Raw genomic sequence first — 19,379 nt, 5'->3', positions numbered from 1 at the left:
CACACACACACAGAAGGCCAAGGTGTGTTCAGGCTGTGTTTGACACCTCATCATCAAGGTATCTCCATCACACACACACACACACACACACACACGCGCGCGCTCTTACCCTCACAGGCAGAGTGCTGGTTTTGGGCAGAAGTCTGGCTGGTCTCTGCTGGCTTTCGGTGACACGCCTTGTTCTCCGTCTCTTTCTCTGTCTCTGTGCTCGTCCCATCCGGTGGGTGAGGGCTGCTGGGATGCTGCAGTGAGGGAAACACACCCTTCTGCCTCAGCCTGAGCTCCTCCCGCACGCCTCTGATTGGCTGAGGAGCAGAGGTGACATCATCTCTTTCTCTGTTCTTTCTGTTCCTCCCCTCCCCTCCCTTCCTCTCTCCCTCACAATGGAGAGGTTTGGACTTCTCCTGTCCTTACCCCCGCATGCCCCCCGAGCGCTCAACTCTCCAAGGTGTCTTCCAGAGAAGACAACCCCTAATTACCGTCTTCACAGCAGCCTCGCTCCACCCCTTGGTTAGATTTTCCTGTTCCTGTCACACACAACAACTTCAGTCTCATTACTGGAACACCCAAATATTACCTATATCTCTTTATATGCGATGGTGGTGGTAATGTCTTTATTTAAGGTCTTTATTTATATTAGTATCGGTTATGATAGTCGCGTGGGAACTGTCGTCAAGGAAATGATGTAACGAGAGGCCTTCGGGGACGATTTGAATTCAAGGTGTTTTGTCTTTGCATTTGAGTGAGAGATGAGGTTCAGTCTTGTGTGCTACAACAGAGCTGACTTCGAGCGAAGATTGCGATTATTGTTTTCGTCTATATTTAGACGTCTGCGTGTTTTCTAAAAGGCCAAAATAACATGAATGTGATTGCAAAAACACAATATGAGAGAAGCATCAGCCACCGTCCGTCCCCAACCCCCTGCTGCTCCCCGACAGAAGAGCTGACCACCAGAGCAGATGGAGGAGTGGGTGTGGGGGGAGACGCTTCACACACACACACACACACACACAGAGAGAGAGAGGGAGAGAGAGGAGAGAGAGAGAGAGAGAGAGAGAGAGAGAGAGAGAGAGAGAGAGAGAGAGAGAGAGAGAGAGAGAGAGAGAGAGAGAGAGAGAGAGAGAGAGAGAGAGAGAGAGAGAGAGAGAGAGAGAGAGAGAGAGAGAGAGAGAAGGTATAAGGTATAAAGTTCTTTGTGTAATACAGATACAATGTAAACAGAAATGCAAAGGGTTAAAAAAGAGTTTTCACACATGATCACTGTCATCAGCTTTATTACCAGGGATCTTCACACATACGAGGAAACACTACAGACTGGGACAGAAAGACAGTGAAGAATGATAATAAAAAGCTATAACATACAGAAATACAAAACAGACAAAGTCTTTGTGCGTCACCGTACTTGGCTGCATGTCACATCCTCCTCCTAAAATTGTGCAAGATAGAACAACCAAACAAACTCTTTATTATGTGCAGTTTAGTAAATGACTGTGACATTAAACAGTTTTAAAGTTAGTTTTAGACTGAACAAAAGAGCTGAAATGTAAGAGTTTTGCAAAAAAAGTTTGTTTGTGCAGTATTAGCATTCTTCAGGTTTTTTTTCCTTTTATTTCTACAACGGGTCATGGGTTCGAGTCCCAGACCTGGCAGCACTCTCTCCACCTTCAATACCATGACTGGGCTGAGAGAGTGTGTGTGTGTGTGTGTGTGTACACGTTTTGGACACGCCTCCCCCATCTGCATTTTAAAGTCACATTCTCTGCCATCTCCGGTTCTGTTCTTGGTCCGTCCCCTTCCTGTCATCCATCACTTTACAGTAAAAATGACTCAGCACATACACACAAGAATAATTCATGAGCAACAATATAACTGACGTTCATGACTTTTCTTCAGCATGTGCTAAAAGGGTGAAAATCGATATGATTTTTCAAACATTTTCAAATCTCATAAGTACTGTAACATTTGATTGTGGCATTTAAAAAGACAATTTGTGATACTTGCCATGCATCTTGTTTCTTACTGACCTGCGGTCAAACCTGGACTTTATTTTGGTAATTGTTTGTTCTTATTGTATTTCATGTGCTTTATGCAGGTAGGTCCAGATCCCAATAAATATTTTTTTATTATTTTTTTATTATTTTTTGGTCTTATGTGTACGTGATATGATTCTAAAAAAAAAAACAATCCCGCAGGTCTGCTCACTGTCTTTAAGAAATATTAAGAATGGACTGTGATGATTCAGCCTCCAGTAAATGTCTCCATCTGCTGGTCGATCGGCCGTTAGGGTTTCAGCCTGTCCTCGAAACAAAGGATCAGAGCGCATTATGCTTGATGAGTTTAGTATGATGCATACAGTACAATATTATGGCAATTCATTCACAGTGCAAACAATTATGAATGTCAATCCATCAACCATTTTTATTTCTGTAGCGCTTTTAACAACACAGGTTGCATCAAAGCACTGTACAGTATAAAGTAGAAGAGTACAATGACAGGGATGTATAATGACGAGATTGAACAATTTGTTATTAAATGCAGAGACGGTCTCTGTAATCAATTCAATGATAATCACTAGAAGTTAAGTGTCCCCAACAAAGCAAACCAGAGGAACCAAAACCCCATCCATACAGAATGGAGAAAAAAAAACCTTGGGAGAAACCAGACTCAGTTGGGGTCAGTTCTCCTCTGACCGGACGCCCAGCACTTAACTTCCAGTTCAATTTTAAACACAGCTGTGTCAGATAGTGTAAATGACATGCCAGATAAATCAAATCACAGTAAAATAGACAGGAATATGAAACATTTTTGGGTCTGGATGATGGACTGTGGATGAGACCAGCGGAGGGTGTCTGACTCCTCATGAGACACGTGTCAGAAAACCAGCTTCATACCACACTTCAGTATTTCATCATCATGTTGAATCCTCAAAGTCATTCAAACCCGCTCTGCTTGTTTGTTTCGACTTTCCTTTCACTTTTATCTGAAAGACCTTTGTGTTTTTCTAAACCCTAATAGTGAAACTGACTTGAACATTAGATGAGAGACAGCACACTGAAGAAGTCATGTGATCACGACCGTGTTTCCCTTACAAGGACAACGTAAAGCGCTGATTAATCACCATAGAACAAAGCATCCCTGTAATTTATTAATAATGCGTAAAACCTGACTTTTTACTTAAAGGGATGGAAAGTTCTGTCATTAATTACTCAGCCTCATGTCATTCCAAACTCATTAGAACTCCTTTAATCTTCGGGACACAAATAAAACAATTTTTGATCAAATCTGAGAGCTGTCATGCCCTCCATAGACAGCAAGGATCCATACACTATCAAGGTTCAGAAACGTAGTAAGGACATCTGTAAAATGGTCCATGTGACATCAGAGGCTCAACCATCTGCATTAGTGTACGAAGCAAAGGTTGCTGTGTACTGCTGACAATGAACTCATGAAATGTGTCACATAACTGTTACATTACTCTAAATTATGACCTATGCCCTCAACATCTAATGCTGAAATATGAATTCATGCGTTTATGATCTCTAGGTTAGATTATTGTAATGCTTTATTGGGTGGTTGTTCTGCACGCTTGATAAATAAACTTCATCTAGTCCAAAACACAGCAGCCAGAGTCCTTACTAGAACTAGGAAGTATGATCATATTAGTCCAGTTCTGTCAACACTGCTCTGGCTCCCTATCAAACATCAGATAGATTTTAAAATCATATTAATAACCTATAAAGCCCTGAATGGTTTAGCTCCTCAATACTTGAGCGAGCTCTTATCACATTATAGTCCTGCACGTCCGCTGCGTTCTCAAAACTCTGGTCATTTGATAATACCTAGAATATCAAAATCAACTGCTAGCACCAGATCCTTTTCCTATCTAGCACCTAAACTCTGGAACAATCTCCCTAACTCTGTTCGGGAAGCAGACACACTCTGTCAGTTTAAATCTAGATTAAAGGCTTTTTAACCTAGCCTACACATAATACACCAACACACTTTTTATTATGCAAATCCATTAAAGGATTTTTAGGCTGCATTAATTAGATCAACTGGAACTGGGAACACTAATCCTAAAACACAATGTTCTCGTAAAAAAATGGAATTTACACTAATATTAGTCTGGTTTATTTCTTATTCTGTTTCTCAGTTTGGTATCTAGATCAGATGGTGGATCAGCACCAAGACATGACCTTCACTGGAGACCAAAACACCTAGAACACCCCGTAGACAGATCACCGGAACCAGACACACACACACACATAAGTTCTTCACACAATCTAACATAGTTGTGTTTAAAATTGAACTGGAAATTTTGTGTTGGTCGTCTGGCCAAAGAAGAACTGGCCCCCAACTGAGCCTGTTTTTTTTCCCTCCATTCTGTCATGGATGGGGTTTTGGTTTCCTTACCGCTGTCGTCTCTGGCTGGCTTAATTTGGGTTGATTTGTTAACAGAGACCATCTCTGCATTTCATAAAAAGTGTTTAATCTTGTATACTGTACATTACTATCACTCTATTCTCCTATTTAATGCTGTTCAGTGCTTTGACAGAATCTGTATTGTATTGCTGTTCATGCTAAAATGCATAAAAAGCAGTGATACTGCTCACATATTTATTCATCAAAGCTAGCTTTGAGAAAGCTTCCATTTCTTCTTACAGCTTAAGAGTGATTTCAGTGAACCTTGCTACAGGAACACACCCATTTTTCAAGATGAAATTGAATGGAGTGAATGAGGAAGATTTCTAAAGTGCTTCCATTTAATAAGTAAATTATCCTAATGTATTTTTTTTTATTGCAAAAGTCTATGGAACAACATTGTTTCACTGTCTGCATCTACTGTCTCTGTTATTAGGAACAGGAATAGCAGTGAGGTGTGTAAAGAAATTTCCTAGCCACAGCAAAGCAGAGCTGGAGACCCTTCATTTTCTGGAAGACCCCAGGAAACACCTGTCTTCTCTGGATCCACAGATTAAACATTTTTTATTAGAAACAATGCAACTTTGCCATCATCAGCAGCAGTTGAGTGTATTTTTTTAACATGTATTTTAAAATATTTATTTGTAATATCAATGTTAATACAAAATAGACTTATAACTATATTAGGAATATAATTATTAACATTGTTTATCCCCAAGCTCTTTGGAGACATTGATTGATGTAGAGCGTGAACAGTGGACAAATTCTATATTAAGAACAAAAAGTAAAAGAATGCATATTTTGAAATAATTCACATGATACGTCCAGTTAAACCTGTGCTGGAATAGTTGAAATTAGAAATTGATACGTGAAAAGGAAACTATTGTCATTGTATTTTTTCACTGTATACATACAAACATATTTTGTATTATGAGTCTTTTATTAAGAAACAATTAGACATTTCTTTGCAGTTGAGTGGGTTTTATGTAATATACTAAAGTGATTATGGAGTTGAAAGATATAAAACATATTTCGTACAATTGTTAGTTGTAATGGGGATGTTTCATAATCAAAGTGGTCAACTTTTCTCATTTTAAAAATTATTTCAAGCTTGTGTAGGCTATTGTATTGTTCTGATGTATGGCATAATAATAATAATAATCATAATCATAATAATAATAAAGCACTTTCCCGTGTGATTCAAGACAGATAACCTTCACGAGCAGATATGTTGAAAGACATATTATTATTGTTTTTGTTGGTGTTATTATTATATCAGAATCCACTCTATACCGTAGTTTTTGTAAAATATGGAGTTCCTCAAGGCTCAGTGCTAGGACCGTTACTTTTCAACCTGTACATGTTACCTCTGGGAGATATTATCAGGAGTCATGGTGTTAGCTTTCACTGCTATGCTGATGATACTCAGCTCTATATTTCAGCGCAGCCCTGTGAAACACATCAAACTGAGAAACTAACAGAATGCATAGTCGAAAAACTGGATAAAAATGCGCATGAGGAGTAAATTCGGAAGAAACGGAGATGCTAATGATCAGACTTCAACCCACAGGTGAAAATCTAGAACACAGTGTAAATAAGAGAAGTACAGAGTTTTAGCAAGTGCAGGACTTTGACGACAGCTCCGTACATTGTACTTGGATCGATCTTTGGTTTTGATCTATACAGAACACAGCATTCTGCTTTCAAGCTGGCGTCGATCACACACACTAAACAGTGTCTGTCAATCGAGTTAAAGACAGGCTTCTGCTCGTGCACTTTAAGGGGCAGTTTGTGCTGCTCGCTTCTCACACGAACTCATTACATGGGAAACCGAAAGTGTTTCACTTCATACTTTTACTTTCACTTTTAAAGCTCACTCACTCACTCACTCACATGTCTGAATGCATGCAATTGTTTAACTGTGAGTTCGTATAAAATTTGATTTATTTCTTACCTCAGCACGAGCTTTATAGATTGAACCGAAGTGTGCGTGCGTCAGAGCTGCTGTTTGTAGGATATATGTGACTGGTGTTATGTTGTAGATTGATGGAAGACAGGTCGAAGCACATGCGACTGAGAGAATGGCTCATAGCGCAGATAGACAGTGGTAAATATGCTGGACTGAGCTGGGAAAATGAAGAGAAAACCATGTTCAGGATTCCCTGGAAACACGCGGCCAAACAGGACTACAGGCAGAACCAGGACGCCGCGCTCTTTAAGGTAATCTTACTGAATGGGTTTTAATTACCTGTCCGAACGGATTAATACGATCGTAACCGCACATCGCCTTCCTTTGTATCACGAGAACTAATTAAGTTTTAAAGTTCCCTAAAAAATACAAATCTGGCTGCTTTACAATTTAGACGGAAAACCGATTAAACACACACTCTGTCTCAGGCATGGGCCATGTACAAGGGTAAATTTCAAGAGGGCAGGGACAAAGCTGACCCCTCTACATGGAAAACGCGTCTGCGCTGTGCCCTCAACAAGAGCACAGACTTTCAGGAGGTTCCTGAGCGCAGTCAGCTGGACATCTCTGAACCCTACAAGGTCTACCGGATACTGGACGACACAGGAAGAGCTGCAGGTACTACAAGACCTCGACTTGTGTTCCTCTATCTCAGCCACCCAAATCTCACTTCCTCATTAATATAAATACACACAGAGTCATACTCAAACCAGCTTCAAATATAAGCCACTCCTTGTGTCTTCTTCCAGAACCTGCTGGGGACAGTGACTGTAGCAAAGTCTTGAGAGAGATGCATCTGCCCATACAGGTACTGTTCAGTCACAACTCCTGTGGAAATCCCCACACGCACTACTTTCATTCTTCTGCCCCCTACCGGACGGATTGAGTATGTTTTGTGTGACGTGAATAATAGTTTATTTTCACATCCAGCAGGACCTTACCTTCGGGGACTCAAACAAAGCTGATGGATGGAGTGGTTAGTGTTTTACTTTCAATAACAGTAACTAACTAAAAACAAACAAAGCTTTCTGTATCAGTTACACTGAGTGTATGTGTGTGTTTTCAGTGAATGGCAGGACGTATGCGTGTCCAAGTATAGGCACTAACTCCATTCCTCTATACCCTTCTCAGGTCCCCATAACTGGTGAGAGATCATACTTTAATGGTTCTCGTTTTATGAAGTACCGACTTGAAACTAGACGTTGTTGTGATCTGAAAGTATGTTGCAAAAGTTGTTCGTGTACGTATGTGTGCAGACTGCCGGCTGGAGGTGTGTTTGTTCTATCACGGTAACCTGGTGCAGAACCTCATCACTACGTCTCCAGACGGCTGCTTCATTCTGCAGGGCTGCGCTCCAGTTGGGAACGAGCGCATTTATGGTCCTTGTGAAGCCAAGAAGGTCTTTTTCCCCCGTCCAGACATCATACAGCTGCCCACGGGCATCTCCGAAGCCATGGCCCGTCTCCTGCCGCACCTGGAGAAAGGTGTGCTGGTGTGGGTGGCCCCAGACGGTGTGTTCATCAAGCGCTTCTGCCAGGGCAGAGTGTACTGGGACGGCCCTCTGGCAGAGAACAGGCAGAAACCAAACAAACTGGAGAGAGAGCGGACCTGCAAACTCCTGGACATGACCATCTTCATGCAAGGTGAGGAAGCGAGGGGCTTAGCCCGGGGAGTCTGGGACATTCTTCAGCATGTCCTCACACTGTTTCCGGTCTTCTTGGCAGAGTTACAGAACCATCGGCAGGGCATTGGTCCTGAGCCACAGTACACAGTCAACCTTTGCTTCGGAGAGGAGTTCCCTGACCCCAGCCAGACAAAGACCAAGAAGCTCATTACTGCACGAGTGAGTGTTCAGTACACTCACACTCAAAATGATGAATTAAACACGGACAAATCCAGCAAGTAGAACAAAACAACCATTTGCTGGGTTTATCCTCTATTGAAACATTAATTCTGTTTATTTCACAAAATGGTAGCACAAGAAAAGACTGACAAGAAGAGCAAAATATAAACTCAAATTAGATAAAAGCTACTGTATTTGATATGCACAATCATAGCAGCTTGATTAAAGCATTCAGCGTATCAACCTATATGTTCAAATCTGCTTTCGTTCTATGGCTGACAGTTGTGGCGCATAATTAATTACAGTTTTTTTCAATTGCTAACAAGCATTGTTCAATACTGTAACCACATTTTCAAAACTGTTTATACGGTCTGCACTACTAACGTGAATCCCGACCAAATGGTTTATATCACCTTCAAAACTCACTCTTTCACTCTGTGCGGTTGTAGCATATGAATGACAGAAGTGTTTGCGAATTTTGAAAAATGTGGTCATTGCATGCATTTTGTTTGGTCCACATAGACCTCTGTATCACTGAGTGTGTGGACAGTTTTGAAAATGTGCTTTCAGTACTTGTTAACGGCTGAAAAAAACTGTAAATTGATGTTCATTTCTTCACCCGCACGTGTATAATTTGTTAAATATATATACTGATGTCTGCAGAAGAGTGTATATAATACCTTTAAACTATATTTTGATAAAATGTTGTAGACAACTATAAAGTTTACTTAATTTGGCCTGGCCGATAAAACAGCATTGTATTTATCAATGGTACACCTTCATCAATATCGACAGAAAACATGTTTGATATAGCACACAATATAGGTATACGCTGTAAAGGAATGGACGACACTTGAAGCTCGATTAACTTTACATGGCTTGCTATTTACCTTTATGTGAGGCGCAAGTGCAAGAACATGTTCTGTGTGAATGGCTTGGTTTCTGTATTAACCTAGGAAAGACCCTCTTTGCATTGAGCTTCTATATTTCCCTAATATTTTAGCCATGACGTGACAAGAAAAAGTCCAAGTATATTTGAGCTATTTGTGGTTTTCATTGTTATATGGTATGGTTAGGGTTAGGGATCTTCTGTACTGAATTTCCAAACACACACACCAAACACACCAAAAACACTGTAAAAAGAAAATAGTGTTGTTTCTAAATACTACAAGCAATGAATTCAACATATTATAGTTAATTATTATTATTTAATGAAATGCTTAAAATGTACCATTCAAAATGAGTAAAATAGCATGAAAAAATTAAGTACATGTAAATATAAACAAAATAAAACAAAACAAAAAACATTGTGATATAAGTGTCAGGTCAGTAGTCGTAAAGAATAAAGAGACATCCCTTTAAAATGTAATATTCATGCACATGAAGTAAACATGACGTTCACAAATCCACATTTTAGTTTTTTTTGGCAGTCCAATAAACAAGCGATGGTCAAACTTAATGGAAAAAGGGCAAAACAGAGCAAAAATCCAAAAAACAGGCAGAGATCGGAACACTGAAAAAATCAAAGATGGGAAATCCAGGGTTTGTTGAATGGCTAAACGATACTCAGGAACTGAGTGGACTTTAAATAGACAGGATAACAAACTAACAAGAGGATGAGCTAATCAATTACACGCCACAAAGAACAAGACAGGGGAACATAGACGGAGATCATGACAACAATAGCCCACTGAGCAATAATTATTCCACAAGAGCACGCTAGAAATTGCTAAACAAAAATTAAATAAGTCATCCAAATGTTGTACAATTGTATAATGTTAGGATAAAACATAAATATAATATTTGATAGCTGTCAGATGATCCGCCAGACACTGAACTGACCCAGGATGCATTACTTATCGCTCTCATCATTAACATGCATAAATCGTCTTAATTTACTGATTTTGATTATTTATTAAAGTGATAACTGCTAGTTCACTGAGTGAAATGACATTTTTTTGATCTGGTTTAATCTAAACAACTTTTAACAACAGGGGATTGCAAATAGTTATTTACAATTCAATTACAGCAAAGGAATTAAACAGTCTGCAAATATATGATGCTGTTTTGTTTATAATTGCTTATGCAATTTATGAAATTCTACACTTTTTAAAATAGATTATATTTAATATTTTTAAATAGAATAATTGTTTCATTGCATTGAATAAACAATTAAAAATATGGTGCACAATTTTGATCAGTGTGTGAATTCAGCAGACAAATAAAAAAGTTTCTATACCACTAATCTGCATTTAAAATAACAAAAACATTTAGTTTAGTTCAATTTAAACCTTTTTACTTTTGCTCTGTTTAAAAATATAATTTTTTATACGTTTTTTTAAGTTTTATAATTACTGATGCCAACTGATATAATTATAATATTGTGTTTAATTTTGCTGTATTAGTGTTGTCAAATGATTAATTGCGATTAATCGCATCCAAGAATTTTTTTACATTTTTTTATTACATAATATATCTTGTGTATTTATGTATACATAAAACTATGTCGCCCAGCCCTTATTTACTTACTTTCATGTCTTTTGAGAGAAGTGAATTAAAGTAAACCTAACAAGTCTGATTCTCTGCATTGTATCGCAAACTATCATGGCATCCCCCATTATCCATTAGAGAAGAACTATGTAGGAAATAGGATTATCAGATATTTCACAATATAGTTTCACTTCAGTCGTTTTCCTTATGTAGTGTGTTACATAAAGCAAATAAAGATCATTCTGGCTGAAATTCTTAGACAGGTTTGTACATATCCTTACACATCCTAAACGTAGGTTTTTATATAAAACGACTCTCTTCACAAGGTCCGGGTTAACTTGTTTGACTGGATTTGCTTAATGGACCATATAAACCAGACGTAAACATCTCAGATTTTATAAAAAACTAAAAACCAGCATATCCCATATAAATGTCAGGCTTAGGATTCTCGGTTCCCTGAAAAAAATTTTGGCAGAAGGCCTCTCTGCCATGAGAGCTCTGTGGCTTTCTCTGATGGCCACCAGAAGGAACCCTCTCCCGAGTATAAACAGCATTGATTTCCTGTATTGATCTTGTACTGTCCCTCATTTCTCTTGACTCCTGCCTGGATTCTTCGACCCTGATACTCGCTGCCCACCGCGACCCTAGCCTGGCACTGTTTATGATTCTGCCTCTGTCTACTATATGCCTGATGCTATTGTTGACTTCCTGCCTGGTAGACCATTCTTAATAAAGAGTTTGCAAATCCACCACAGAACCCAGCAGCTCTCTTTCACCTGGTTTCCGAAGTCTTATCCCAAGCCGTCCTGCTCGCAGCTCACCAGCCGCAGCTGCTAAAGCTAACTATGCTGACTAAGGAGTTAGTTCGTACCATGCAAGTGCTCACGCCTCTTGCGCTGATCAACCCCAGCATGAGTCCCCAAGTCTCATCGTCTTGATTGTTGTTGCCTGATAATTTTGATGGCAATCCCACCAAGTGTAATGTTTTCTTCTGCAATGCTCACTGTCTATCACGATGCGATTCATAGGTGCTCTGCATAGGGAGAAGATCCGTCTCTACACCATCGACTCACCTCTTCATTCTCGGCCTCCCCTTGCTTGAGCAGCATAATCCCACTATCACATGGTCACATAAGGTCACCACTGTACTCACCACTGCCTTATCTCGGTGCGTCAGAAATCCTACACGATCGAACAAACCATTCCCTCAGATTCCCCCATAATACCAGCCAAATATCAAGACCTGGCGGCACCTCTCACTTCCTTAGTTAAAGAGGGGACTCCTCATCTGCAATGGTCGCCTTGAGGCATTTCAAGCTCTAAAGGAGAGGTTCACCATGGCTCCTATTCTTCACCATCCTAATTAAGAGAACAAATTTGTGGTGGAATTGGATGCTTCTAGTACAGGCACTGTACTAGAAGTACTATGAAAGCGTCCTGGAAATCTGGCAAAATTATTTCCTTGTGCCTTCTACTCCCGCAGACTCAGCCCCACTGAACAGAACTATGATGTTGGCCATAAAGGCTGCCTTCAAAGAATGGCAGCACTGGTTGGAGGGGGTGAAACTACTGTTCACCATACTCACGGATCACAGAAATCTGGAATACATAAAATCAGCTAAGAGATTGAACCTTAGACAAGCCAAATGGTCCCTCTTCTTCAACAGATTTGATTTTAAGCTCACCTATATACCAGGTTCTAAGAATGGCAAGGCTGATGCACTCTCCAGGCAGTTTGACCAGACATTGAGCTCTCCCAGTCAAGAACCCATCCTTCCACAAACCATTATCATAGCCCCAGTACAATGGGACATCATCACGGGAGATCACAGAGGAACTAAACGATGAACCACCACCATCTAATTGCCCACCGACCCACTGCTTTGTATCTCAACATCTCTGCACCCATCTTCTACACTGGATCCATGACACTCCCACTGGGGCATCCTGGCATTACTGCGACCCTCCAACTCATTACAAATAAATTCTTGAGTTTGTTCAATGATGCCTTATCTGTAACGTTACCAAGTTATCTCATCAACGACCTGCAGGCCTGCTACTGCCACCACCCATTACCCAAAGTCCCTGGTCACACATTGCAGTAGACTTTGTTACGACTTCAAATAATTTCACCACCATTCTCACTGTTGTTGACAGATTTTCCAAGGCTTACTGGTTCGTGCCACTTCCCAAACTGCCCACTGCCTGGGGGATGGCTGAGGTATTAATGACTTTTCTGCTTCTACGGTGTACTGGAGGACATCGTATCCGACCGAGACCCTCAGTTCACGTCAAGGGTATGGCATGCTTTCTGCACCCAGCACAGTATTAATGTGAGCTTAACTTCCAGGTATCATCCCCAATCTAATGGACAAGTTGAACGGCTCAATCAGGAACTCACCTGCTTCTTCTGCTCCTACTGTAATGCCAATCAACAGGATTGGAACGTCTACCTCCTATGGGCAGAATACGTGCAAAACTCCCTCTGTAAATCATCCACTCCGTTTCAAAGGGTTTTGGGATTCCAGCCATCATTGTTCCCCTGTTCAGGCAAACATTCTGACCTTCTGGCTGTCCAAACCTGGCTTCAGAAAAGTGAGGAATCCTGGAACTCAGCTCACATTCATCTGCAACGAGCTGTAAGAACTGTGAGAGAACAAGCCAATCATCATCAAAGAAAGTCTCTGGCCTATAAACCTGGACAATGGGTCCTGCTGCCTTCCCTGCAAAAAGCTCAGCCCTAGGTACATGGGTCCTTTCAAGATTATTAGACAAATTACCCCTGTTTCGTATTGTTTAGCACTGCCCTCTAATTATCGCATTTCTCCCGCTTTCCATGTGTCTTTGTTCAAACCCACCGGTGGCCCAAGAGGAGAGAGGGACCAGGATGAGATGATGGAGATCGAAACCCTGCCCTTGATCATTAACGGTGAGGAAACCTACCAAGTAAAGGACATACTTGATTCACGACACCGAGGTGGGGTTATACAATATCTTATTGACTGGGTTGGATACGGACCAGAGGAGCGATCCTGGGTCAGTGCCCAAGACATCCTCGACCCCACACTGACCACAAACTTCAACCAGGACCTCAGACCACGGGAAAGACCTCACCCTAGAACTTTTCCTCACTTCATGAGGTGCTCGCAGGGAGGAGGTTCTGACATGAACTGCACCTCTGTGGCTCTCTCCAACGGCTACCAGAGGGAACCCTCTCCTGAGTACTAACCGTTCAGAACTGCATTTCCCATCATGCCCCATACCCAAGACCTGCCCAGGTGTAACCCCTCTTTATAAGCAGTGCTCAGGCTCCATCTCATTATGAAGTATTATCCTTGCCCTGGCTGGTAATTCTGAGCGTTTGTATTCTACTATTGATTTCCTGTGTTGATCTTAGACTGTCCTTCATTTCTCTGATTGTTTGCTGCCTATCTTTTGACCCCTGCCTGGATTCTTCAACCCTGATACTCGATGCCCGCCTCGACCCTAACCTGTTACTGTTTATGATTCTGCCTCTGTCTCCAATCTCCCTGACGTTGTTGTTGACTTCTTGCCTGTTAGACCATTCTTAATAAAGAGCTTGCAAATGGATCCAAACATCTCTGAGTCTTCGTCAGACCCATGCGTTCATATTACCCAAAAATAACACCCAACCCCTTAATCTTTCACTGCCATTAATGCTTAAACATGGCACACATCTGCAGCACAGTGTGGATCAGAAATGGCCACCGGACTTGACCTCAGGCCATTTTGGGTCACCTTTTACTTCAATAATATTTTTTTTGTACTATGGAAGTCAATGGGGACACAACACATCCTGGTTACAAACTTTCTTTAAAATGTCTTCCTTAGTGTTAGGCATAACAAAGAAATTCATACAGGTTTGGAACTACTTGAGGGTGCATATCATTTTTAGATGAACTATTCCTTTAAGTAATTATAACGCAGCAAATCCGTGATTGATATAGCAAATTCACAACAATTAACAAATTATATAGTGTAAATCATATCATATCACTGAATTCAGTCTAGCATTTAGGTAACTAATAACGCTATAAGCTATAATCAGTGATGCTGCCTACTATGTATAAATTAATATATTATTTACATCTCATATACATCTGCAGTTTGTTGTTTCTGATAAAAGAATTTGTTGAAGTGCACTGACCAAAGATTCTGCATATCAGCGATGTTCATATTTAGTCAAATACATTTGAATGGTAAAAAAATCTGAAATAATATCACAAAAGCACAAATATATATTGGTTCTCATATAACTGTATAATAGTAGTATTTTGTCAGAAATCCCTCACCATGGCCCCAGCCTGCAGCATCAAGCATCATTTGTGCAAACATAACACATTTAGGCAGATCTGCATAATAATTCACATTTTTCATTAGATAATAGACAGTGAGAGAACATGAGAAACACCTTAAAGGGTTAGTTCACCTAAAAATGAAAATTAGTCTTTAATTTGTCTTTTATTTACGTTCACAGCATCCTAAAGGTATGTGACTTTCAGCCGAATCCAATCCAGTTATATTTCACTGTGGAATCAAACGCTTTTTGTAATCAATATAGAAATGTTTACTTGAAGATTAGATTTTAAAAGAAATCACCACTTTAGGTCAGGTAATGCTTATGTTATAATATAAGCACTCCCACCTATGACTTTTGCTCTTTGCTTATCTAGTTGTTATAATTCAGTTATAGCAGCCAAACACTACATATTATTGGTGCATGGAGTCAGACTGTTTTCTTTTATTCTACTTAAGAGTAAAGGACAAACTGTATATAAAGTGCTATACATAGTACAGAGTACATAGTTTCTGTAACGTTTTTCTACACTGTTGGATGTGCTAAGGAAATTGAGATAAATCAGACACATTACTTACAAAGCAGTTTTTTGTGGAAGTAATGGTTCTACCATTCTTGTAACAACACTCTTAAATAAAAGTGAAGCAATACCATAGAGCAGAGTTCCTCAAACTCTTCCATTTGAGTTTTCTAATGATCCTGAAGACACTGAACATGTTCAGATGTGTTTGATTAGGGTTTAAGCTAAACTCTGCAGGAAAATGGATCTCGAGGTCCAGATTTGAGGATCAATCAATCAATCAATCATTTTTATTTATATAGCGCTTTTAACAACACAGGTTGCATCAAAGCACTGTACAGTACAATGACAGGGATGTATAATGACGAGAGTGACCAATTTCTTATTAAATGCAGAGACGGTCTCTGTAATCAATTCAATGTTAAATCACTAGGAGTTAAGTGTCCCCAACAAAGCAAGCCAGAGGCGACAGCGGCAAGGAAACAAAACCCCATGCATACAGAATGGAGAAAAAAAAAACCTTGGGAGAAACCAGACTCAGTTGGGGTCAGTTCTCCTCTGACCTTCCAGTTAAATTTTAAACGCAGCTGTGGCAGATAGTGTAAATGACTTAGTGTGTGTGTATGTGTGTGTGCATCAGGATCTGGTGATCGGTCCACGGGAGCATCTAGGTTTTCTGGTCTCTGATGAACATAATCTCTGGTTGCTGATCCACCATCTAGTCTGGATACAAACTGTGAAAACAGATTGAGAAAGAGACAGGACTAACATTAGCGTAGATGCCATTCTTTTTACGATGTCACAAGTACATCGTATTTTAGGAGTAGTGTTCCCGGTTCCAGCAAATCTAAGTAATGCAGCCTAAAAATCCCTAAAATGTTAGGATGTTATGTGTAGGCTAAGTTAAAAAGATGTGTCTTTAATCTAGATTTAAACTGGCAGAGTGTGTCTGCTTCCCGAACAGAGTTAGGGAGATTGTTCCAGAGTTTAGGTGCTAGATAGGAAAAGGATCTGCCGCCCTCATTTGACAATATTCGTATTTTTAATCAAGTAAAATGCAGTAGTTCACAAACATAAAACTTTCAACAGTAGTGTACGCCTGAGGTTTTACTTACTAGTCCACTTCAGCTCTCAGCTGCATGGCCATCAGCATAGAGGAATCTACAAACATAACATGCAATCATTCATTTAAACCCTTTTTCTGAACATTTTGTGACACTTTTTCTGTAGGCGGAGCTTAGGTCAGTGTTTGGTCACACCCCCTTTTTGATTCCTGTCTGCTCTCAACTGTCTTATCAAATAAAGGCAAAAAATAAATAAGAAATAACCATGTCTATCTAGTATATACATTCTAATTTCAGTAGTCCACCATTCTTAATCACAGCAATGTATATACAGTCACACATGAAAAAAATGTCATTTTGCACATGCACACAGACATTATTTCACAACATTTACATAAGATAGACGGGACATCTTGAGATGAACGATATATATATACTTATTACACATACACATATTTTTTTAATTGACGTAAAAGTAATGCAAAATGTTGTGAAAAATGCATATGAATGTATTAAATGTCTTCACACCTGTGTTTTCTGTCAGCAGCTCCAGTGGTGTAACTACAGACGTTTTCAGAATTGTATTTTGTGCTTTTACAGTCTGTGATAGACCGTCTGTTATTTAACACAGACCAACAAATATATTATTCTTTTTTTTAGGTAAATCCAATTGTGCTCCTGCCTGAAAGAGAGAGAGAGAGAGAGAGAGAGAGAGAGAGAGGACGCAAAGATAACACTTCAATTTAATATAAGCAACTGATAAGACACTGGTTTTATTTGGTCGAAATTAAGTAGGTTAGGCACAAATATTTTTTGCAAATGCATTTTGCATCTCTCTGTAACAAACGTTTAACTATGATGTTCACTGCAACTCCTCATTGGCTGCTTATTAATAGTGAGTAAGGTAGTTTAAGCTTAGTTTAAGTCTAAATTTAATAATTGTGTAGGATTAGTGATGTAGAATAGGGCCACTCACATTATGTACTTTTAAGCAATATACAGTTGTAATAGTATTATTATACATTATAAAGCTAGTCAAGCTAGTCAAAAGTGAGAATAAGTCCTTATGTTAAAGTGTTACTTATAGTCAGTAGTTTTTCTGTTGGGCAACCATAAAATAAAGTGTTAGTAAGCAGAAAGTCTACTAATACTTTGAAGAAATGTAGCTGAAAAGTTACTTATATTAAGTAGAATATAACGCGGACTATCAAAATATACTTTTACCATATATACTATAGGTATATTCAATTCAAAACCATTTAACTTTTTTTTTGGCTTATACATTTGCCTGTTTTTTTCGTAAACTAAATGTAGTAAAAAATGAAATATATGCTAAAGTACACTAGAAGGAATTCCCTTTCATGATCATAAATGTAAATTGAAAGCATAAAAAGGGATTCATTTTGTTGTTGTTCCAGCCCCGGAAGTATTTTGATTCAGGGATTTGACTACCAGTAGAGGGCATTGTGGAATAATCACACAGTAAATAAACCTTTTCTTTTCTTTCTTTCTCTGTGTGTAGGTGATTCCTCTGTTTGCTGTAGAGTGTCTCCGCAGGCATAATGCACCTAATAATGTGGAGCTGAAGCAATCACCGCCACACAGGAAAACCAATGAATAAACAGATCTCAATCAGAACAGCACACGTTTCTCTATCCCTGTGGAGGAATTCACCAACACCGACATTAAAAATATAAATAATAATAATAATAATAATAATAATAATAATAATGTGTTTGTATCTAACATCAGAAGAAAGGAGAAATCTACTATGCTAACCTTTTCATTGACTGTATTAAGCTTTATGTCCTTTATAGTCTTATTAATATTACTAACCATGATACTGATTAAATTACATTATGATTTCTTTATCTTTTTGTAAAATTATGCTTTAAAAATTAAATTAAAATGAAGAGTTTGGTTAGTCTTGTGCACACGTGGTGATTTTGTGACTCATGGTAGACAATACAGCTTGCAGTGAAGAGTGTGTCACACTGAAAGCAGTCGTTACACACAGACAGCGTTTCATGCAATCCACTTATAAGATGAGGAATCTTTGTTTTTAAAAACAAATCCAAATGCACTGTGGCATGATTTCTGCACATCGTCAAGCCAAGCTAGCGTTACAAGCTTAAATCACATTGAACATTGCCCAGATGTAATGACTGCATGATTTCTTTTCCATACTCTTCACATGTTCCCAGACCACATTCACACAGCAGACTCCGCCGGTCAGTCCTGCAGTTGGTTCATTTCAACAGTTGCTTTCACACACTCCTCGGTAGCTTACAGGGAAGGTCCAAGTAAATGATAATCGTGGCTTCAGTAACTCAAAGAGACACGGACATAAGCCGCTTGGATCCAGTCGCTGTTCTCCTTTTTCTGGATTTAAAAGCTCCGCTCTGAGGTAGAAATGCAGCCACGTATTCAAGATTTAACAGATGAATGTTGAATCCCAGACAGTTTTCAAGCGACAGCTGAAAACTCATTTCTTTCTACTCTATTTGACTTCATTCTAAATGAAAAATATGACTGAGGCTTGGTATTGCGAGCACTTCCTGTGTCTCTTTATGTATTCCCCAATGAATAAAAGCATCTGAAAAATGTAAATGAATTGAATTTATCAGATAAACTGATTGAACTGAATTTATGTTGTGTCAGATGCGAGATGTCAAATGCATTTTTGCACATCGCCATCGTTAGCCACCTTTTAAAGGTAACAGACACAAACAGAATACACAACGATACAGACT

At 39.3% G+C, this 19,379-nt stretch overlaps 2 protein-coding genes across 5 annotated transcripts in view; one reads left to right on the top strand and one right to left on the bottom strand.

The window, feature by feature from the left end:
* l1camb (L1 cell adhesion molecule, paralog b) overlaps window positions 1-267 on the bottom strand; it is a 36,769-nt gene extending 36,502 nt beyond the window's left edge. For all 3 annotated transcript variants that reach the window (XM_043236418.1, XM_043236419.1, XM_043236420.1), the window contains exon 1: window positions 110-267. The gene's annotated coding sequence lies outside the window, so the exon portion shown is untranslated. The remainder of the gene's footprint in view (window positions 1-109) is intronic.
* A 5,583-nt stretch (window positions 268-5,850) lies between these two features.
* On the top strand, window positions 5,851-18,560 carry irf10 (interferon regulatory factor 10). 2 transcript variants are annotated; one of them, XM_043236417.1, is made up of 9 exons: window positions 5,851-5,992; window positions 6,465-6,642; window positions 6,820-7,009; window positions 7,141-7,199; window positions 7,325-7,367; window positions 7,458-7,535; window positions 7,648-8,034; window positions 8,116-8,234; window positions 18,149-18,560. In XM_043236417.1, exons 1-9 carry the CDS (start codon window positions 5,931-5,933, stop codon window positions 18,245-18,247), a joined length of 1,215 nt encoding a protein of 404 aa, XP_043092352.1. In that variant the 5' UTR covers window positions 5,851-5,930; the 3' UTR covers window positions 18,248-18,560. The 2 variants fall into 2 exon arrangements, with proteins under 2 accessions (XP_043092352.1, XP_043092351.1); XM_043236416.1 differs by having other exon boundaries at window positions 7,322-7,367.
* Window positions 18,561-19,379: the final 819 nt, after the last annotated feature.

Source organism: Puntigrus tetrazona, chromosome 4 (assembly GCF_018831695.1).
Source record: "Puntigrus tetrazona isolate hp1 chromosome 4, ASM1883169v1, whole genome shotgun sequence".
Taxonomy (NCBI): Eukaryota; Metazoa; Chordata; class Actinopteri; order Cypriniformes; family Cyprinidae; genus Puntigrus; species Puntigrus tetrazona.
The sequence above is the reverse complement of the archived record's forward strand: the minus strand, read 5'-3'. Positions and strand labels throughout refer to the sequence as shown.